Raw genomic sequence first — 22,359 nt, 5'->3', positions numbered from 1 at the left:
AACATACCTCCATATCAGAAAAGCCATATACAAAAATCCCATAGCGAATACCATTCTCAATGGGGAAAATGGAGAGCTCTTCTCCAAAGGTCAGACACATGGCAGGGATGTCCACTCTCACCACTGTTGTTCAACACAGTACTAGAAGTCCTAGCTTCATCAATCAGACAATGAAAAAAAGAAATAAAAGGCATCCAAATTGGTAAAGAAGAAGTCAAACTCTTACTCTTTGCAGGTGACATGATGCTCAATTGGGAAACTGAAAAGACCTGACCCCAAAATTGCTAGACCCCATGCAGGAATTAAGCAAAGTGGCAGGATATAAAATCAATGCATAGAAATCAGTTGCATTTCTACACTCTAACAATGAGACAGAAGAAAGAGAAATTAATGAGTCAATCCCATTTACAATTACACCTCGAACCATGATTCCTAGAAATAGACATAGCCAAAGAGGTAAAGGAGCTGTACTATGAAAAGTATAGAACACTCACGAAAGAAACTGAGAAAGACATAAAAGAAATGGAAAAACATTCCATGCTCACAGATTGGAAGAACAAAAATTGTTAACATGTTTATGGTACCTAGAGCAATCTATACATTCAATGTGAACCCTATCAAAATACCAACATTTTTCACAGAGCTGGAACCAACAATTCTAAAATTCATCTGGAACCAGAAAAGACCTCAAATTGCCAAAAGAATGTTGAAAAAGAAAAGCAAAGCTGGTACATCATAATTCCAGACTTCAAGCTACTTTACAAAGCTGTGATCATTAAGACAGTATGGTACTGGCACAAAAAGAGACACAAAGATCAAGGGAACAGAATAGAGAATCCAGGAATGGAGCCTCAACTCTATGGTCAACTAACCTTCGACAAAGCAGGAGAGAATATCCAACGGAAAAAGGACAGTCTCTTTAATAAATGGTGTTGGGAAAATTGTACAGCAACATACAGAAAAATGAAACTGGACCATTCTCTTACAGCATACACAAAAATAGACAAAATGGATGAAAGACCTAAATGTGAGACAAGAATCCATCAAAATCTAGAGAAGAACACAGGCAGAAACCTTTTTGACCTCAGCTACATCAAATTCTTACTAGATGCATCTCTAGAGGGAAGAAAAAGGCAAAAATGAACTATTAGGATTTCATCAGGATAAAAAGCTGTTGCACAGCAAAGGAAACAGTCAACAAAACCAAAAGACAACCTACAGAATGGCAGAAGATATTTGCAGATGACATATTGCTAAAGGGCTAGTATAAGGTCTATAAAGAACTTAATCAAACTTAACACTCAAACAACAAAGAATCCAGTCAAGAAATGGGCAGAAGACATGAACAGACATTTCTCCAAAGAACACATACAAATGGCCAACAGACACATGAAAAAATGGTCAACATCGCTGGGCATCAGGGAAACACAAATAAAGACCACAATGAGATAAATAATGTCTTCACACCAATCAGGATGGCTAAAATTCACAACACAAGCAACAAGCACTGGTGAGAATGCAGACAAAGGGTAGCCCTCCCCTACACTGTTGTTGGGAATGCAAGCTAGAACAGCCACTCTAAGAGTATAAAGGTTCCTCAAAGAGTTGAAAGTAGAGCTACCCTACGACGCAGCAATTGCACTACTGGGTTATTTACCCCAACGATACAAATGTAGTGATCAAAAGGAGCACCTGCACCAATGGATGAATGGATAAAGAAGATGTGGTGTGTATGTGTGTGTGTGTGTGTGTGTGTGTATAATGGAATATTACTCAGCTATTCAAAAAATGAAAACTTGCCATTTGTAATGACATGGAAAGAACTAGAGGATATTACGCTAAGTGAAATTAGTAAATCAGAGAAAGAAAAATTATATGATCTCTCTCATGTGGAATTTAAGAAACACAACAGAGGATCATAAGAGAAGAGAGGAAAAAATAAAACAAGATGAAATCAGAAAGGAAGACAAATCATAAGAGACTCTTAATCATAGCAAACAAACTGAAGGTTGCTGGAGGGGAGTGAGGTGGGGGGTAGGGGGTAACTGGGTGATTGACTTTAAGAAGGGCTCACGATGTAATGAGTACTGGGTGTTATATAAGACTGATGAATCACTGACCTCTACCTTTGAAATCAATAATACATTACAGGTTAATTATTTGCATTTAAATAAAAAAATAAAGTAAAAAAAATAAAAGAATAAAACAAAACGTAATGTAACATTTTTTGGTTCCTCAGAAAGTTAAACATAGAATTACTATATGCTGCAGCAATTCTACTCCTAGTTATACACTCAAATGAATATGGTGTGCAAACAAAAGTTGGTACACAATAATTCACAGAAGCACTATTTACAACAGCTATAAGGTATAAGCCATCCTAGAAATGACCCATCATCATCTGCTGAATGCCCATCAATTGTTAACAGTTTGGTGTACATCTTACCATATTTCTCCTTGAATTTTACATAAAAATAAATAGTGTTATTTTAATATTGGAAATGCTTTTTTATTCAATATCATTTTATTTATCATTTGATATTTAGGTTATATTTCCATATTAATACATGAAACTACCTTTCATTCTGTTTTTACAAAGATTTTATTTATTCATGAGAAACACAGAGAGAGAGACTGAGAGAGAGAGAGAGAGAGAGAGAGAGAGAGGAAGAGAGAGAGAGAGGGGCAGAGACACAGGAGGAGGGAGAAGCAGGGTCCAGGCAAGGAGCCTGAAGTGGGACTCAATCCCGGGACCCCAGGATCATGTCCTGGGCTGAAGGCAGGCACTAAACCACTGAGCCACCCAGGAATCCCCTACCTTTTATTCTTTAAAGTACTATATACTATCCACAATGTAGTATACAGAAACTTCATTTTTAATAATGTTCTAATAATGTCCTGATTTACTCTTTCAAATTATTTTTTATGATGCTCCTACAATAAACATTCTTGCATATGCATTCTCTTTGTGCCCATGTGTGAGTATTCTTCGAGTACATACCAAAATATAAAAGATGCATTATTATAGGATTTGCACATTTTAATCTAACAAAGTTGGCAAATAGATCTCCAAATTGGTCTCCCAATTCCTATGTGTGCTGACAATGTATCAACACATCTAATTCCTAATCTCTCACCAAGGAAGTGCAGATGACTCTTGCAAGTATTAATACAAAAATCCTAAAATACATAAGTACCTTAAAATAATACGTCATGACCAAGAAGAGTTTACTTAAGGTATGCAGGATGGTTTATATTAGGTAATCTATTAATATAATTAATTATACAGTTGACCCTTGAACAATGTGGGGGGATAGGGTGCTGGCTGAGTCCCCCATGCAGTCAAAAATGTGCCTGTAAATTTTGACTACCCCAAAACTTAACGAATAACAGATTACTGTTGACTAGAGCTTTACTGGTAACAGCTGATATACACATAATTTGCATATTATATGTATTATATGCTATATTCTTAAAATACCTAAATTTGTTTTTTCAGTATTCCAAGCTACACAGTTTACTTGCAAGTTTGTTCGGTTGCCATAATCTCCAAAAAATGTTTCCAATATAGTCATTAAAAAAAAAAAAATCCATGTATAAGAAGACCCATGTAGCTCAAAACTGTGTTGTTCAAAGGTTAACTGTACCAGGTAAATAAAGGAAAACATTCATATGAACAACAGTTCCATAGAGGCTGAAAGTCATTTGACAAAATTCATTCCTGACTTTTTAAAAAATTGGTAAAATATTAATACCTATCTCGGTTAAAAAGTACAGATAGTCATGCCTAATGAGGGTTAACAACAATCATTTTCACTAAAGTCAAGAACAATACAAAGATACACCCTATTTCCAATATTTGACATTATATAGAAGATACTAACCAAGGCAATTATAGACAAAAAACTGTTAAAAAAACTGGAAAGACATAAAATCATCACTGTTTTCATAAGGTATGACTGTTTATCTGAAAAAAGCAAAAGATTCAACTGAAAATTTATCATGAACAATAGCATATAGCCATAAGATAGTGGGTTACAAATTCAATATAAAGAAATCTACAGCTTTCATATATACAACCTACCAGTTACAGGATCTCACAGAAGAGCAGGGACCAAATACCAAACCACCAAACTATATCTAGGAATAAGCTTACCAATAAAAGTGTAAAACCTCAATGACGGAAACTATAAAAATACTCAAAACTTATTCGAATGAAAGGCCCATCATATTCCTCTTGGATAGAAAAAACACAACATATTTATTTTCTGTATGTTAATTTATGAATTTACCACCCCCAAAAAATGCCAATTGATATTTTTCCTGGGGGGAAGGTAGGCAAAATTTAGTAAATTCTAAATTCAAAGGAAATATTACACAAGCAAGAATAGCCAAGATAACTAAAAAAGAACAATGAAATAAAGAAAATTTAGTACATATTAAAAGTGGCATTTTTAATCCGTGCAGGAAAGATAAACCTTTTAATAAATGCAACTGGACAACTGGGTAGTCATCTGAAGAAAAACAAAATCTATACCCCAGGATAAATTCCAAATAGATCAAAGTTTTAAATGTAAAAAGTGCCCATGTTGAAAGTACTAGAATAAAGATTGAAAAATTCTTTGAGAATCTTGGAAAGAACAAAGTATCTCTGAATGATGATTAAAATCCAGGTAAACATGACAATTAAAAAAAAAAAAAAAACCAAAAACTTCTGCATGGCAAAAAGTAAATGGCCTTGCAACCCACATAATAACCATAGCAAATATCTCTAATATTTAAAAAGTTGTTACTAATTTATAAAGGCCAACAACTAAACTTTTTAAAATGAGTCAAAGATATATACTGAGAACTCACCGAAAAGGAAATACAATGAAACAAACATTTTAAAGATATGCTCACTTTACCAATAACGAAATGGATAATTTAAGAATTCAAACCAAGATACTATTTTTTAACCTATGAGATTGGCAAAAATAAAAAAAAACTTTAGTATGATAATAAGTTTGGCAAGGCTGGGGAGATGGGAAGTTTCCTATATTCTTCCTGAGAATGTAAATTAATATAAACCCTGGGAAGAAAAATAACTGAATTATAAATGCAATTCACCCAGGAATTGTACTTCAATGTATCTATCCTACAGATATACATATACACATGCAAAATGACCTTATACAAAAGATTAATAATTGCCACTTCATTTGAAATATTGATTAATGTACAATATAAGTTACTGTAAGAGACTTACTGACTTGTATTATCCATACAATGGAATACTAAGTAGCTTAGTGCTCGCTTAGGCAGCACATGTACTAAAATTGGAATACTAAGTAGCCATAAAATAAGAAAAAAAGATGAAGTTCTCTATGGATTAATATGAAAAAATTCCTAGGTTACTGACTAAAAATAAAAAAGGTAAAAATACTGTATATGTTATATTAATAACTTTATTTAAAAGGGAGGGAGACTATACATTGTTGCTTTGTATAAATTAAAAATATCTGGAAGAGGGAGACAATGGGAATCTGCTGGATGGGGACAGAATTGGGAAAGAGACTTTCTACTCTATATCTTTATATACTTGATTTCTGAACCACATGAAAGTTATATCTCTCCAAAAATTAAATTGTTTTATAAGTTGTTATAATGCAGTATTAGGTTATTAAAGTATTTTTTTAAAAAGTATTACAAAAAGGGATCCAGGTTTTGAAATTTAAGAAAAACAAAGTAACATACTCAGTTTCCTTTGTTTCTTTTGTCTCACTAATCCACACATCAATTATCGTGCATGGCAAGCTACCATCTTTGTTTGCTCCACCTGGCTCTTGCAGAACTTCTGTTTCTAAGTCATCAGCTTCTGAAAAGCAAAAACAATAAACATGTCTCAAAGCAAAATCCACGTATAGATATTTGAATAAATGTTCTATAAATTATCATTACCTAGTTTTACGCTAACATTATAACAAAAAATTAAATATTTTATCTGTAGATCTTTAATCTTGTTAACATTCTGGTTGATATTTTCTGAAAAATACTAACGAGAAGAGTTTGTTTTCATATGCTGACTTCTCTTTTTTCTCTCCAATTTAGATTGGAGAGCTCTTTATTTTTTTATTTATTTGAGGGAGAGAGTGCCTTTAAGTATGGAGTGGGGGGTCTTAAGACTCCCCACTGAGCAGGGACTTGATCTCAAATTTGCCAGATTAAAAAAAAAAAAAAAAAGTTTGCCAGATTATGACCTGAGTCAGTTGCTTAACCAATTGCATCACCCAGGCGACCCTTAATGCTCTTGTTTAAGCCACCATCACCACTTTTTTTTTTTTTTTTTGGTATCCATATCTTTCATTCTCTGTTCTTAAAGTTTCCAATTAGCCCGTCCTATTTAGATAGATAGTTGATATTTACCAGTCCTTAAAGTTTTTATCCTTTATTCAAATGATTTTTTTTTTGTTTACTTATGATGTAAGCATTTGGGGAAAAAAAACTTTTAGTTATTTTTTAGTAACTGTTCATTAGCACCTTAAGCTATACCAATATGACTTATTTTACAAACTAGATTTGTGAGTAAATTACCCTCAAAGTCTAAAATATCCATTGTCTGGCTCTTTGTAAGAAATGTTTGCTGACTTGTACTAGGCTGTATAGCCTCTACTACATGCCTAACAGAGTTCTTTTTTTTTTTTTTTTTAAGATTTTATTTATTTATTCTTGATACACAGGGAGAGAGAGAGAGAGAGGCAGAGACAGAGGCAGAGCAAGAAGCAGGCTCCATGTAGGAAGACTGATGTGGGACTCAATCCTCGGATCACACCCTGAGCCAAAGGCAGATGCTCAACTGCTGAGCCTCCCAGGTGTCCCAGAGTTCTTTTTTTTTTTTTTTTTTTAAGGCATAAGGTACCTAATAACTATAATTCTAATATATAAGACTAAGTTACGATGGTGACTTAAAGATGGTCATACATATAGCGAGGTCTCTGACATTCCTCTCATCTAGAGGTGGCCTCCACTTCTCCCTTCCCCTGAATTCGGGCTGGCATTGTGATTGTCCTAATTAACTGAGCACAATACTTATGCCAAGTCCAGCCCTCATCCTCATGAAAATTGGCAGCTTCTACACTGGACTCTGGAAGCCTAAGCCACTTTGAAAGTTTATTCTGGAAAGATCACATACCAAGTTCCTAAGACTAAAACAAGGAAAGGGAACCAGCTCAACAGGCCCTGCTGAAACTCCTGCATGGGAATGACATCATCTCACCCCTTCCAGCATAACCCAGCTGACAGGTGAATAGCAGAGTGGTACTGATGACACATGGAAGAGACTTTCCTAATTCCTAACCCACTAAAACGTGACATAAAATAAGTTATTTTAAGTCACTCGATTTTGGGAATATTTGTTTTGAAGCAACAGAAAGCTTAAACAGAATTTCCTATCTGAACATCTGAAAATAGGGTGCTAACATAACCAAAGTTTAAAACATGTGTACTGGTTTTGGGACTTGGCAGCAGGCAGAAGTTACAAGTGCTTCAAGGAGACTGTTGATGAGAGACTGGTCAGTGAAAAAAAGTTTCTGGAGGCTAGAGAAAAGGAGATTCTTGTTTATGTAGTGGCAGAAAATACAGTGCCTGGAATAACAAGAATGACAGAAAACATACCTAAGAGAGTCAATGATCTAGCTACGGTGCTATCTAAGCAGAATGTTAAAAGTTCCAGCTAACTTCTAAAGAAGCCTCTGAAAAAGTTCAAGAAGAGAGAGATTAGTTGAAGAAAGAACTGTTTACTTTATGAGGACAATTTATAAGAGAAAGTCCAAGTTAATTCCTTCCAGGCAACAAGAACTTAAGGGAAAACATGGCCTTAGGGCAGGCTTTACTGGTCAAAAATGAAGTCAAGTGTATGGACATAAGACTTTCTGTTATGGCACAGAAAGATTTAAACACGAGCCTCCCAGACTCTCTTTGTTTCCCAGATTCTCCTCTTGTCTAAAAGGATTTCTAAGAATCTCAAGAGGACTGGCAACTGAAGGAAGAGATGGACCAAAGGAGAAGGAAGGAGAATGGTTAAATGTAGTGAATGTTAATAACATTCATACAAAAACACAACTAAGAAACTTGCAGAAACACCACCAGCTTGGATTGAAAAGGAAAGAAAGATACAGTTTAGAGAAGCCCCTGAGGGTGCCAACTTTTGGTGCAAAGGAAGCAAGCTGACATTGCTATGCCTGGCTGGTTTTCAGAATTTCTATGGACCTATGATCATATGTATCCCCCATTTTCCTTGTCTTTGAAAAGGAGTCTTCATTTCTCTTTCACTGTTGTTTGTTAGATATATAGAAGGCAAGTAACTTATCTTTTTCATTTACAGGTCTTGAGATTGAGAGTAATGGTACTCAAAGAACTGTACCCAAGAAAATTCATCTCTACAGAGGCCTGACTTGGATAACAGCTTTAGGCTCTCAGCCCTTATTAAATAAGATGAGACTTTGGGGTGCCTGGGTGGCTCAGTCAGTTAAGCATCGGATTCTTTACTTTGACTCAGATCATGGTCTCAAGGTTGCAAGATCAATCCCTAGGTCTGGCTCTATGCTGAGTGTGGAGCCTGCTTAGGATTCTCTTTCCCTCTTCCTCTGCCCTGACCCTTGCCCATGTGAGGCACTCTCTAAAACAAAATGAGGTTTTAAGACGGGGTGAGCGCATTTACATGTGGGAGAAAAATGTAAATAATTTTTGGTCAATGCCAAACCATGGCAGATTACCAACGGCTGCAAATTCTTTAACACTCTTAACTTGGGAGAAGTAGGCTCTGTTTTATCTCCTTTGAACCTGTAACTGCTTTGACCAATGAAGTATGGCAGAAGTGATACAATATCAGTTGAGACTAGCTTTTAAAAGTGTAAGTAGCTTTTGCCTAGGATCTGTGAGCCCTGGGCCACCATATAAGACATCAAACTACCTTGCTAGAAAGAGTGTATGGAAAGGTGTGGAGACTTATGAAGAGGAAGAGGGGCCCAGCTGAACACAGCCTATCTGCAAAGACACCAGTGAAGCCATCTTGAATCCATCAGACCAGGCTTCCAGCTGAATACCACCAAGTGATTCCAGAGACAAAAGGACATGTATTATAAAAATACATTAGTCAAGCCTTGACTTAATTCCTGACACATAGAATCATGAGATAGAATAAAAATAGTGTCGTTTTAACACTAAGTTTTAGGGCGATTTATTATGGGGCATTAAAAAAATCCAGACCAGTTATTGAACAGAGAAAAACAATGAACCTAATTTGAGATGAATTACACAAACATATACACATATTTTGGTATACTGTTTATAAAGGCCTGTTTATACAGAAGAAATTAAAGTATTATCAAATTAAATAGATTAAAGTATTATCAAATTAAATAGAGCTCATTTTGAGCTATTAAAATACCATCCACATTTCCTTCTGGTTTCAATGATATCTGTGGAGATGCCTCTCTAAACTCTGGACTGTTCGTTTCAACAGAAGAATCAACAGCAGCTGATGAATTCATTTCAGGTGAGATATATTTTACTTTTTCTTCTCCAGTAATTAAAGATTTATACTTCTCCTTTTCAGGAGAAATCTCTGAAATAACAAAAAAGGGAAAGATCATGCTACATTCTCAAAATAACTTCAATTTTACCTGTAACAGCATTTATAGCAAAATTCAAAAATTGCATTTTTACAACAGGTAATTACTGAATAAGTTCTGTTATGTATTAAAAATTGATTAATGATTAAGGTATATGATACCTAAATTTCAGTTTAATCATACATAATGATTTTTAGGATGATTAGCATACGGTTTACTTTCTTTTCCCTTTTGTTAAAACTAACACTTATGTGTCACAATGTTATATTTTAAGTCATTAATTATTTTTATTCATTTCTCATAATTGCTCATTAACTTCTAATTGCTCAGAAACCCCCATACTTTTTTGGTTAAGATTTTATTATTTATTCATGAGAGACACACAGAGAGAGTCAGAGACATGTAGAAGGAGAAGCAGGCTCCTCAGGGAGCCTGATGTGGGTCTCGATCCCTGAACCCAGGGATCACACCCTGAGCTGCAGGAGACGCTCAACTGCTGAGCCACCAAGGCATCCCTTCATACTTTATTTAAAAAAAGATTTATGTATTTATTGTAGAGTCAGGGGAGGGGCAGAGGGAGAGGGAGGAAGAGAATTTCAAGCAGACTCCCCAACGAGTGAGGAGCCTGATCCCACAGCCCTGAGATCATGACCTGAGCTGGAATCAAGAGCTGGACACTCAACTACCTGAGCCACCCAGGCACCCCTAAATTTCCCATACTTCTAACTGATGCCAGGAGAGAATGCATTTACCTCAGAATAACTTATTGCAGTTATCTGTAAAATATCCAGATTATTCATTCCCTAAATATGTTACTTTCTAACTCATAGTCAGAATATCTCCCCAACATTAATTCTATCTTAACTAATTTAATCACCAGATCTCCATTAATAATCCTTCCAAATCTCTGGGCTTCTCATTTCCTCTCCAATGATTTTTATCTTCACCCTACCTCATTACTCCACTGATCATATCTTAGAGAGCTTGTCATTAACCACAGCTCCTTAAAATTTTATTTTTTTTTTAAGATTTTGTTTATTTATTTGAGAGAAAGCATGAGCAGGGGGAGGGGCAGAGGGAAGGGATGAAGGGAGGGAGAAGCAGGCTCCTCACAGAGCAGGGAGCCCCACATGGGGCTCAATCCCAGGATTCTTGGATCATGACCTGAGCAGAAGACAGATGTTTACCTGACTGAGCTACCTAGGCACCCCATCCTCAACATTTTCAATGTTCAATATTCTACCTTTTAATGTCTAACATCTTATTTTCTACTTATCTCCCTCTACTATCCTAACTTTAAAAAATGTTACCCAACCATTACCTATAATGCCCTGATCCTATCATGTTTTCTCTCTACCATCATCCTCATTAAAATCCATCTAAAGTCCATCATTAAAAGTCACTTTCTCACATACATTTTTAACTTATCTACCCACATGAAGAAATTTCTTATTTCTGCTTATGAATCCAATTTTCTGTGTATTATGTCTGCACACACATGGCTGAAATGGTTGGGGAAAAACAGGTTGCTTATTGGTCTCAATTTCCAACTGTTATTACTAAAGCTAAAGTGAGTGCTTTGTATTGCTTGCAGTCCTATCATAACATTCAGGAACTGCATCTAGTTCAGTTAACTTCCTTAGTGAAGCAAGTTATGTACAGGTATTTTTTAGCTATATTACCTCTTCTTAGTCAAATCAAAAACAAAACTACAGTGTTGCTCATGTGTTGCATATCTTCCCTACACCAACCCTCATCAACAAATTATGGCAGAGGTCACATCTGTGTTTTTGCTCATTCAGCCTACCATTATGCTCTAAAATCATGTCTATTAAAAATCAGGAACAAGGATGGCACTTAATACCATATTAAGGATTGCTTTAAATTGTCTAATGAATGCAGTAAGAAGAAAAAGAAAAAAATCAGAATAATATTGGACAAAAAACACCAGTTCTTACCTCTGATGATATAACCTGCACATTTGGAAGATCTAAGATCTCAAGGGAAGAAACTTTTTAAAGATTTTATTTATTTATTCATGAGAAACAGAGAGAGAGAGAGAAAGAGAGAGAGAGGGGCAGAGAACAGGCAGAGGGAGAAGTAGGCTCCATGCAGTGAGTCCAATGCAGGACTTGATCCTAGGACCCCAGGATCACAACCTGAGCCAAAGGCAGATGCTCAACCACTGAGCCATCCAGGCGTCCCAGAAGAAACTTAATACATTAAAAAAAAAATACTTTGGTGAGGTGTCTGCATATAAAATTTTACACAGATACACAGAAATAAAGAATAGCTTATTTTAACTAGAAATAACAGCTGAAAGGGAAATAGGAAAAATGTCATCAAATAAAGCCAAAAATACACACATTGTGTAAGAATCAGTTTACCAGTTTTCCAAGATGATCCAAGTTTTGTCTGGTCCCCGGAATTCAGCTAGTTATAAATCATTATGAACACCTGTGAACTCAACCAGAGACCCAACAAGAGAATTACTGCAACTCAACAAATAGAAGTGACCACTTACTGCAAGGTAGGAGGTATGGAGAAGTGAATCTGAGGGGATGTATCGGAAGATAAACCATAGGGGAAAGGAGCCTCGGTCAGTAGGCTACGGAAAAGGGATATAGCAGCAGAGCAGAAAATCAGAACTTGTAGACTGTTCCTATAAGGGATGTCCCTGCCTGAAAGGTGCTTGCTCAGGTGGAGAGGATGGGCAGACTCCTAGAAGGGACACTGTGGTCTCAGGACCCCCAGGGTCACAGAAAGAAAAGGGGTGCCTGAACATGGCAGAGTTCTCAGGCATCAGAGAGGGAAATTGGCTGCAATCAGCAAGTCTAGGAGTGAGTTTTCAGATGGGGGTTGCCATAAACCACAAACTGGCACCACTGGGTCACCTCTCTCCAAGTAGGAGCCCAGCAAGCTGCAGAAGTACAGCAAGAGCCTCCTCCCTCCCCTGGGAGAAGCAGAGTGGCTGTGTGCTGCAGGAGTCTGCAAGGTTTGGAGACTCAAAGCAGGGTTGTGTGCCTGAGACAGAAATGCTCAGTCACAGGCTAGGTGAGCAGATTGGAACCAGGGAGACAGGAGTGAGTGTTTTTCTGAGGGCGCACTGAGTAGTTGGGTGGGGCAGCTTTTGGCCCTAGGGCTGGAGATTGGGAGGCCATCATTTTCATTCTCACTGTTTTAAGAGGCCTGGAAAGCCTTCAGGAACAAAAATCACATAGAGTAATCCAGAGTGGATTACTTAGCCTGGCTCCCTGGCAAGGGCAGTACAATTTCACCCGGGGCAAAAACACCTGAGAATCAGTGCATCAGGCTCCTCCCCCAGAAGATCAGCAAGAATATCCAGCTACGACCAAGTTTATCAATCACACAGACTGCAAAACTCTAGTGGTAGGGGAAAATAATATACAGAATTCATAGTTTTCTCATGATTCCTTAGTTTTTCAATTTTAATTTTTTTCCCTTTCAACCAATTTCTTATTTTATCAACTTTTTTGTAAAGTCTTTTATAGGGCAGCCCAGGTGGCTCAGAGGGTTAGTGCCACCTTCAGCCCAGGGCTTGATCCTGGAGACCTGGGATGGAGTCTCACATCAGACTCCCTGAATGGAGCCTACTTCTCCCTCTGCCTCTGCCTCTGCCTCTGCCTCTCTCTGTCTCTCTCATGAATAAATGAATAAAATCTTTTTAAAAAAAGTATTTAAAAAAATTTTTTTAAGGATTTTAGTTATTCATGACAGACACAGAGAGAGAGAGGCAGATACAGAGGCAGAGGGAGAAGCAGGCTCCATGCAGGAAGCCCGATGAAGAACTCAATCCTGGGACCACAGGATTGTACCCAGAGCCAAAGGCAGATGCCCAACCACTGAGATACCCAGGTGTCCCAAGTCTTTTCTAATTTTCATTTTTACAGATACAGTCTATCTTTTCAATGTATTTAATTTCATTTTTGTACATATATATGTTTTTCTTTCTTTACAGTTTTGGGATGCAGTTTCAGAATTTTAACAAACAGACCAAAATACACAGGATCCAGTGTACTGCTGTGTTTTATTCACCTGATTGTATTCTCTCTCTCTCTCTTTTTTTTTTTCTGTTTTTGAAACTCTGATTTGTTTGGTGTATATTTCTTTGTATCTTTTTATTTTAATTTATTTTTATTATTTTTATTTTTATTTTTTAATAATAAATTTATTTTTTATTGGTGTTCAATTTGCCAACATTCAGAATAACACCCAGTGCTCATCCCATCGAGTGCCCCACCCCCCCCAGTGCCCGCCACCCAGTCACCCCCAGCCCCCACCCTGTTTGGTGTATATTTCTCTGGAGTTGTTGCCATTTTAGTATTTTGTTCCCTCATTCATCTATTCTTCTTTGCACAAAATGACAAGATGGAAAAAACTCACCTCAAAAAAGAGAACGAGAGGCAATACTGACTGCGAGGGACCTAATCATTATGGCTATACAATATTGGAACTAGAGTTCAGAATAATGATTATAAAGATATTAGCTGGGCTTGAAAAAAGCACAGAAGACACTGGAGAATTCCTTTTTGGAGAAATAAAAGAACTAAAATCTAATCAGATTGAAATAAAAAAGGCTGTTAATGAAAGGCAGTAAAAAATGGAGGCTCAAAATGCTAGGATAAATGACGTGAAGAGAGAATTAGTGATAGAGAAAACAAAATGATGGAGAATAAAGAAGCTGAGAAAAACAGTTAAACAACTACTGGATCATAAGGGGAGAATTACAGAGATAAGTGATACCATAAAGTGAAGCAATGTTAGAAAAATTTGGAGCCCAGAAAAAGAGGAAAAAGAGAGAGGAGCAGAGGTATATTGGAGCAAATTATAGTATACAATTTACCTAATCTAGGGAAGGAAACAGGCATTTAAGTCCAGGAGGCACAGAGAACCCCCCTCAATAATCAATAAAAATAGGTCAACATCTTAACATATAACAGTGAAATCTGCAAATCTCAGAGACAAAGAGAAAAAATCCTAAAAGCATCTGGGGACAAGAGGTCTGTAACCCACAAGAGTAGAAACCTTAGATTGGCATCAGACCTATCCAAAGAGACCTGAAAGGCCAGAAGGGGCTAGCATGATATACATAGGGTGCTAAATGATAAAAATATACAGCCAAGAATACTTCATCCATTAAGGCTGTCATTCAAAGTAGAAGGAGAGATAAAAAGCTTCTAGGACAAACAAATGAAAAGAATTTGAGATCATTAAACTAGCCATGCAAGAAATACTAAATGAGATCCTTTAAGTGAAGAGACACCCCAAAAGTAACAAAGACAATATACAGAAATGGTGACTGTACAGGTAATATAAAGACATTATATTCTTTCAATACTTCCTCTGAATGTAAATGGTCTAAATGTCCCAATCAAAAGACACAGTATCAGATTAAAAAAAAAAAAAAAAAGCAAGATCCATCCATATGGTGTCTACAAGAGACTCGGTTTTAGACCCCAAAACACCCTCCAGAATGAAAATGAGGGGGTAGAGAACCACTTATCATGCCTATGGACCTCAAAAGAAAAAAAAAGAAAGCTGGAATAGTAATCTTCAGATCAGACAAATTATATTTTAAACTATAAAGAAAAGGACTGGGATCCCTGGGTGGTGCAGCGGTTTAGCGCCTGCCTTTGGCCCAGGGCGCGATCCTGGAGACCCGGGATCGAATCCCACATCGGGCTCCCGGTGCATGGAGCCTGCTTCTCCCTCTGCCTGTGTCTCTGCCTCTCTCTCTCTCTGTGTGACTATCATAAATAAATAAAAAATTTAAAAAAAAAGAAAAGAAAAGGACTAAGTAAATTGGACTACAATAAAACTAACAACTTCTGTTCTTCAAAAAAACACGTGTATGTGTGTGTGCATGCACCATTCAGTGAAAGGACAAGCCACTAAAAGACAAGATAAATTTACAACACACAGAATTAACAAAGAGCTTGCAGCTAGAATATACAAAGAACTTCTAGAAACTAAAGGAAAACAGTAACAATGAAAGAATGGGCAAGACATTTGAATGTGCACCTCTAAAAAGAGCATATACACCATGGCAAGGAATTTTTGAATAAGACACCAAAAGCACAAGAAACAAAAATCAAAACTAAAAATGTGGAACTATATCAAACCAAATTGTTTCTACAGCAAAGGAAACAATCAGCAACATGAAAAGGCAATTTATGTAATGAGAGAAAACATTTGCAAACCATATACCTGGTAAGGGGCTAGTATTCAAAATATATAAAGAACTTTCTACTCCTAAAACTTGATAGCAAAAAAGGGAAACTAATTTTCTACAATTAAGGATACCAATTAAAAATGGACAAAGAGGGATCCCTGGGTGGCGCAGCGGTTTAGCGCCTGCCTTTGGCCCAGGGCGCGATCCTGGAGACCCGGGATCAAATCCCACATCAGGCTCCCTATATGGAGCCTGCTTCTCCCTCTGCCTATGTCTCTGCCTCTCTCTCTCTCTCTGTGTGACTATCATGAAAAAATAAATAAAATTAAAAAAAATATTTAAAAAAATGAACAAAGAGACTGAAAAGACATTTCTCAAAATAAGACATACAAATGGTCAACAGGTATTTGAAAAGGTGCTCAATATCACTAATCATCAGTGAAATGCAAATCAAAACCACAAGATATAATTTACTCCTGTTAATACAAGTGTTATAAAAAAGTTAAGAGATAACAAATTCTGATAAAAACATGTGGAAAAAAGGAACCCTTGTATATCGTTAAGTGGAACTGGAAATTGGTCCTGCCATTATGGAAAACAGTATAGAGGTTCCTCAAAAAATTAAAAATAGAACTACCATAGAAGCAACTCTTCTTCTGGGTTTATATCCAAAGGAAACGAAATTAGTATCTTAAAGAGATACCTGCACTCTCATGTTCACTACAGCATTATTCATAGTAGCCAAGACATGAAAACAACCTGTCAGTATATGAATAAGTAAAGACAATGTGGCACATACACTGGAATACTATCCAGCCTTAAGATATATGGAAATCCTACCATTTGCGATGGTGTGGATGAACCTGGAGGACATTATCCCCTGGCTAAGTAAAATAAGCCAGACACAAAAAGACAAACATTGTATGTATCATGTTTATGTGGAATCTAAAAAAGTTGAACTCACAGAAACAGAGTAGAATGGTGGCTGCCAGGGGCTGGGTGTAGGAGAAATAAGATACTGGTAAAGAGCATAACCAAACCTTCAGTTATAACACAAGTAAGTTCTCAGATCTACAGCATGGTTAACTACACTTAATAATGTATGGTTTGTATAAATTTGCTAAAAGAGCGTATCTTAAGTGTTCTCACCACACATACACACAAACACACAATGTTAACTGAGCTGATGGGATAGGTTAACTGGCTTGATTGTGGTAATCATCACACAAGGTATACTTACATAAAACCACCATGTTGTATACCTTAAATATATATAAATTTTTATTTGTCAATCATACTTCAATTTAGCTGGAAAAAAAGTAAAAGCTATCTGAATATTTACTTTTGAATACAACCTCTTCAGTTCACATGGCTACATCCAACTGCAAAAGGAAGATGGGAAATGTAGTTTCTGCATAAACAGTCATGTGTCCACCCAAACCCATGGTGGGCATGGGAAGAGTCTACTACTAAAAAGGAGGAAGAAAATTAGATACTGCAGAATAGTAGCAATTTTCACCACATATGGTTTCTATCTCTTTCTCTTAAACATGTACACCACGCACACACACAAAATGTGGGATTATATCAAGAAAAACAAAGCAGTAAGAAATCTAACAACGGACAAGTTAAGGGAAAGGCCAGGATGACTTCTTTATAGCAGTCCAAAGGAAAAACTTGTCTGATTTGGAGGTCAGAGGGATTCCAAAGAAATGCTTCCAAGACTATACCAATATAATACCTAATGTATTTGGATGCCCTGAGAAGAACTAAACATATCTAGGGGAAAGTATGGCAACAAACTAGAAATAAGTATGTGAAAAACAAAGCAAAAAATAATTGTTCACTAAAGGGATAATGAAACACTGTGCAAAAAAAAGTAGTCATGGTACCACATATCTGAACTTTGATAAGAACATTCATGGTAATAACAATATCAATACTGTATGTTGACTTAACCAAAATTCTAACCATATTTCGAGGGTGTAAGAATGGTATGTGTAGATGCATATGTTGAGATCAAGAGGGAAAAAATGGGTGAGAGACAGCTAAATCCTTATCTTCCAAAATAAGAAGTCCAATGTAATTGCCTAAAACTGGGGGGGAGGGGGGGCTTAATAAATCAAGAAGTAATAGTAAAAGTATCTGCTTATAATTATGTGGAGAAATAAAAAAAAAGAGTTAAAAGAGCTGAAAGTGAGTGACTGGGAAGCAGAATATAAGACAAGGAGTAAGTTCTAGGGACTGCTTTTTTTGGTAGAAACAAAAACAAAAAAACTTCTGAGCTACTTGGCCTTTTAAATTATGTACACAGATAACTTTTACAATAACTAAAATTTAAAATTAAAAAACAAATTTATGTTATTAATTAAAACATAACTTCTGGGTAGTAGTGTTATGGGTAATTTCAATTTCCTAAAGTATGGTTTTTAGTATTTTGACAATACACAATAGTGAAAATATAATATTATAGTCAAGAAAAAAAAAAACAGTTAAAGAAAATGTAACAGAGCAACTTTTGTTCCTGGCCATGATAATGTAACTCATACTGGATTAATCTCCCACTAAAAATAAGTAGAAATTATGGACAAAAAGTACAACAAAAAAACCTATATGAAAATCATTGGTATGTTAACTGATGCAGGCAAAGACTAATGGACCACAACTGAGAGAAGGTAAATAAGTGAGATGAACTCAACTTCATCCCAGCTTTTCGCTGAAGGCATTTTCTAAATATCAGCACAGGCTACAAGCAGAAAGTAACAGTTTTACCAGGCTCAGAAGTCAGAGGCTACTAAAGTGACTCAGACTTGAATGACAAAATCATGGAAATGAGCCACCAATAAGCAACTTTTAAATCCATGCAAAAGTCCTCTAACAAAGATAAAACAACAATTAAAAAATCCCCTCTATTTTTGGCTAACTCCCAAACTATGCATGCATACAGCAACACTCCAAGAAAAATCAGCGGGTAATAGCAGCTAGGAGAACAATGCTGAGGAAAGATTTGAGTAGTTGGGTGGTATCTGTGAGACAGATTAGAGATCAAGCCCCACAGATGTAAAGGAAATTTGGTAAACATCATAACTTTCAGTTGAGATCTCAGAAAGATCAAGGTGTAGAAATAAGGATTACCTGTTGAAATAAGTTAAAAAATACCACAACAATCAAACAGACCATTTACAAAAATCTAATATATACCTCAACAGTGTCAAGGTAATCTGCTGGCATTATTTATTTTTAAGAAGAAAATCTAATCTTTGAAGAAAGGTAACATTATCCAGAGGCTATTAAGTTTTCAACCACAATGTCTGGCATCCAATCAAATACTGTTAAATACAAGTACAAAAATTATAACCTATATCCTGGTTTTGCACAGCCTACAAGCTAAAAATGGATTTAACATTTTTAAAGTGCTATAGAAAAAACATTTTTTAAAGATTTTATTCATTGATTTTAGAGAGAGCGAGCACACGTGTGCATGAGTGAGCAGGGGAAGGAGCAGAGGCGGAGGGAATGAGAAGCTAAAGCAGACTCCACACTGAGTATGGAATGCAAAGCAGGGCTTGATCCCACAGCCACAAAATCATGACCAGAGCTGAAACCAGGAGTCAGACACTTAACTGACTGAGCTACCCAGGCACCCCTGCAGAAAAATTTTAAAAGAAGAATATGGTTCATATGGGCTCATCAAGCCTAGAATAGCTATAATCTCACAATTTATAGAAATTTATTAACTTCTGTCATAAAGCATATTTTATAAAAAAACAAAAAAATGACTGAAAACCAAGAAAAATAGAGAGAACAGAAACAGAAGAATAAAAGAAACATATATAGATAACTCAGATATTAAATTTATCAAGTTTAAAATAACTTTTAAAATAACTTTGCAATATATTCAAGAAAAAAAAAGAGATGGGCCAAAGGGATAAACCTATGGGCATTTTCAAGAGAGAAATGAAATCTATAAAATAATATTAAATGGACATTCTAGCACTGAAAAAATGTGTTATCAAGGCACTGGGTGGTTAAGTGTCTGCCTTCAGCTCAGGTCATAATCTCCGGGTTCTGGGATCAAGCCCCGTACTAGGCTCCCTGCTCCACGGGGTCTGCTTCTCTTTCCCTCTGTCTGCCTGCTACTCCAACTGCTTGTGCTCTATCAAATAATTTGAAAAGAAAAATCTTAAAAAAAAAGAAAAAGGCAGTATCTGATATTATGAACTCACTGGATTCATTTAGAGACAGCAGAAGGTTAGAGACTATAGAAGACAGAGTGAAATGACAGATCATCAGAAATGTCAGCATACCTTGTTTTACTACATTTTGCAAATAATTGCATGTTTTACAAATGGAAGGTCGACGGCAACCCTGCATTAAGCAGATCTACTGTTGCCACTTTTCCAATAGCATTTGCTCACTTTGTGTCTCTGTTGCATTTGGTAATAGCAGTATTTCAAACTTTTTCATTATTATTATATTTGCTATGGTGCACTGTGATCAGTGATGATGACTCATGAAAGCTCAGATGATGGTTAGTATTTTTTAGCAATAAAGTATTTTTAAATTAGGTATATACATTGCTTTTTTTTAGACAGATGCTATTACACACTTAACAGACTATAGTATAGTGCAAACATAACTTCTATATGCACCAGGAAACCAAAACATTCATTTGACTTGCTTTACTGTGTCATTTGCTTTACTATACTGGTCTGGAACTGAACCCACAATATCTCAGAGGTATGCCTGTATTCATACTGAAGAAAATATGAATAAAACAGAATAGAGCATAACAAAAATGACAAATTCAAAAGGTCTAAGTGTAACCAGAGTCCAAAAAGAAAAAGAGAAATAACTGGGCAGAAATAATATAGAAAGATCTAATGAATGTAATCTTCCCCAAATTGAAAAAACAATTATCAACCTCTAGGTGTAAGAAGCTGAAAAAAAAACCCAAAGCAGGTTAAAGACAAAGAAAACTATAGCTATGAATATCATGGTAAAAATGTTGAAAATCAAAGAAATACTATTAAAAAAGCTTGAAGAAAAACATATTGCTTTCAAAGTAACAAAATTAAGACACATAAATGACATATAATTATGGATGTCAGGAGAAAAATGTAAGGACACCTTTAAGTACAAAGAAAAAATGAAATAAAGTAAAAACAACACCCCCCTTTAAAAAACTTTATCTACTTAGTGTTTAGTATACACTAAAAATATTCCTTAAAGCTAGAGGTGAAATAAAGATTTTTTCAGACAAACAAAAGCTGAGAGAATTAATACAGGGCAGATCTGCACTACAGGAAATACTAAAGGCAATTTAAAGGAAAAAGATATCAAATGGAAGTAGGTAATCTCAGGAAGGAATAAACAATATTATAAAGAGTAAAATGTGGATAAGTGTAAAGTGAATATTGATTGTTTAGCATAATAATACCTTATGAATTAAATAAAATATATGATAGTTAAGTATTTAATGACAATAAGCAAAAGGGTTAAAAGATATAGCATAATATTGTTAAAAGGCTCATACATGCTTCGAGAAGCATTATAAATATTAAATTAAGGTAGATCTAAATAAGCATTATGGTAGAATTAAGGATACAATTTGTAATCTCTAGAATCACAACAAAAGAGTTAATTAAAAAATGTTTAATTAAAACCAAATGGAAGAACAAAATGAAACACTTGATTAGTCCAAAGAGAGGAATAAAAAAATGAAATACGAGAATAGAGAAACAAAGTACAGATGGGACAGATAAAAAAAAAACATAGCAACGCTGTACACAGATGAAAGAGCAAACCATTCATGATAATGAAATCATTCATTATGCATGAATAAATTAAACACTTAGATGAAAAGACAAAGATGGTCAGGTTGGATTTGAGATAAGAGTCACATTTAAATATATATAAAGAGTCAGAGAAATTAAAAGAAGATAAAGGATATAACAAGCAAATATTAACCAAAACTTGCTGTAGTTATATAACATGGGATAAAGTAGACTTTGAAAGAAGTAATGTTGCTAAAAATAAAATTATTTATTATGTCATAATAATAAAAATGGTCAATAGGGAGATGTATAAAAAGGTCAACGTAACCACATTGTTATGCACTAAATTGCATTTAAATTGCATTTAATATGCATTTAAATTGTTATGCACTAAACAACTTAACTCAAGTAGCAAAATTCTACAGACTTAAATGGGAAAATGACACATATACACTTGGAGATTTTAACACTCTTCTCTCAGTAACTAATACAACAACCAGATGGAAAACAATCAGTAAAACTATAATATATTGATTAAACAATTTGACAAGAACATACATACATACATACAACTACACCCAATAACTTTTCAAGTACATATGAAACATTGAATAAAACAGACCATAAGTTGGGCAATAAAACAAGTCTCAAAACTTTCAAGATGAAAATCACACACGGTATGACGTTCTGTGACCACAATTAAATGAAACTAGAAAGCAATAACAAAAAGACAACTAGAAAGACTCCAAAATATTAACAAATTAAATGCAAAGTATTT

At 35.5% G+C, this 22,359-nt stretch overlaps 1 protein-coding gene across 47 annotated transcripts in view; it reads right to left on the bottom strand.

Moving 5' to 3' along the window:
* The window catches only part of NEK1 (NIMA related kinase 1), a 222,362-nt gene that overhangs the window by 41,360 nt on the left and 158,643 nt on the right, over positions 1-22,359 (bottom strand). For 33 of the 47 annotated variants that reach the window (XM_072719696.1, XM_072719687.1, XM_026017537.2 and 30 more), the window contains 2 exons: positions 9,428-9,604; positions 5,737-5,857 (listed from right to left, as the gene is read on the bottom strand). In XM_072719696.1, coding sequence (XP_072575797.1) covers positions 5,737-5,857; positions 9,428-9,604 — 298 coding nt within the window. The remainder of the gene's footprint in view (positions 1-5,736; positions 5,858-9,427; positions 9,605-22,359) is intronic. The other 14 variants (XM_072719701.1, XM_026017540.2, XM_072719712.1 and 11 more) reach the window with 1 other exon arrangement.

The sequence above is a fragment of the Vulpes vulpes genome, chromosome 9, assembly GCF_048418805.1.
Source record: "Vulpes vulpes isolate BD-2025 chromosome 9, VulVul3, whole genome shotgun sequence".
NCBI lineage: Eukaryota > Metazoa > Chordata > Mammalia > Carnivora > Canidae > Vulpes > Vulpes vulpes.
The sequence above is the reverse complement of the archived record's forward strand: the minus strand, read 5'-3'. Positions and strand labels throughout refer to the sequence as shown.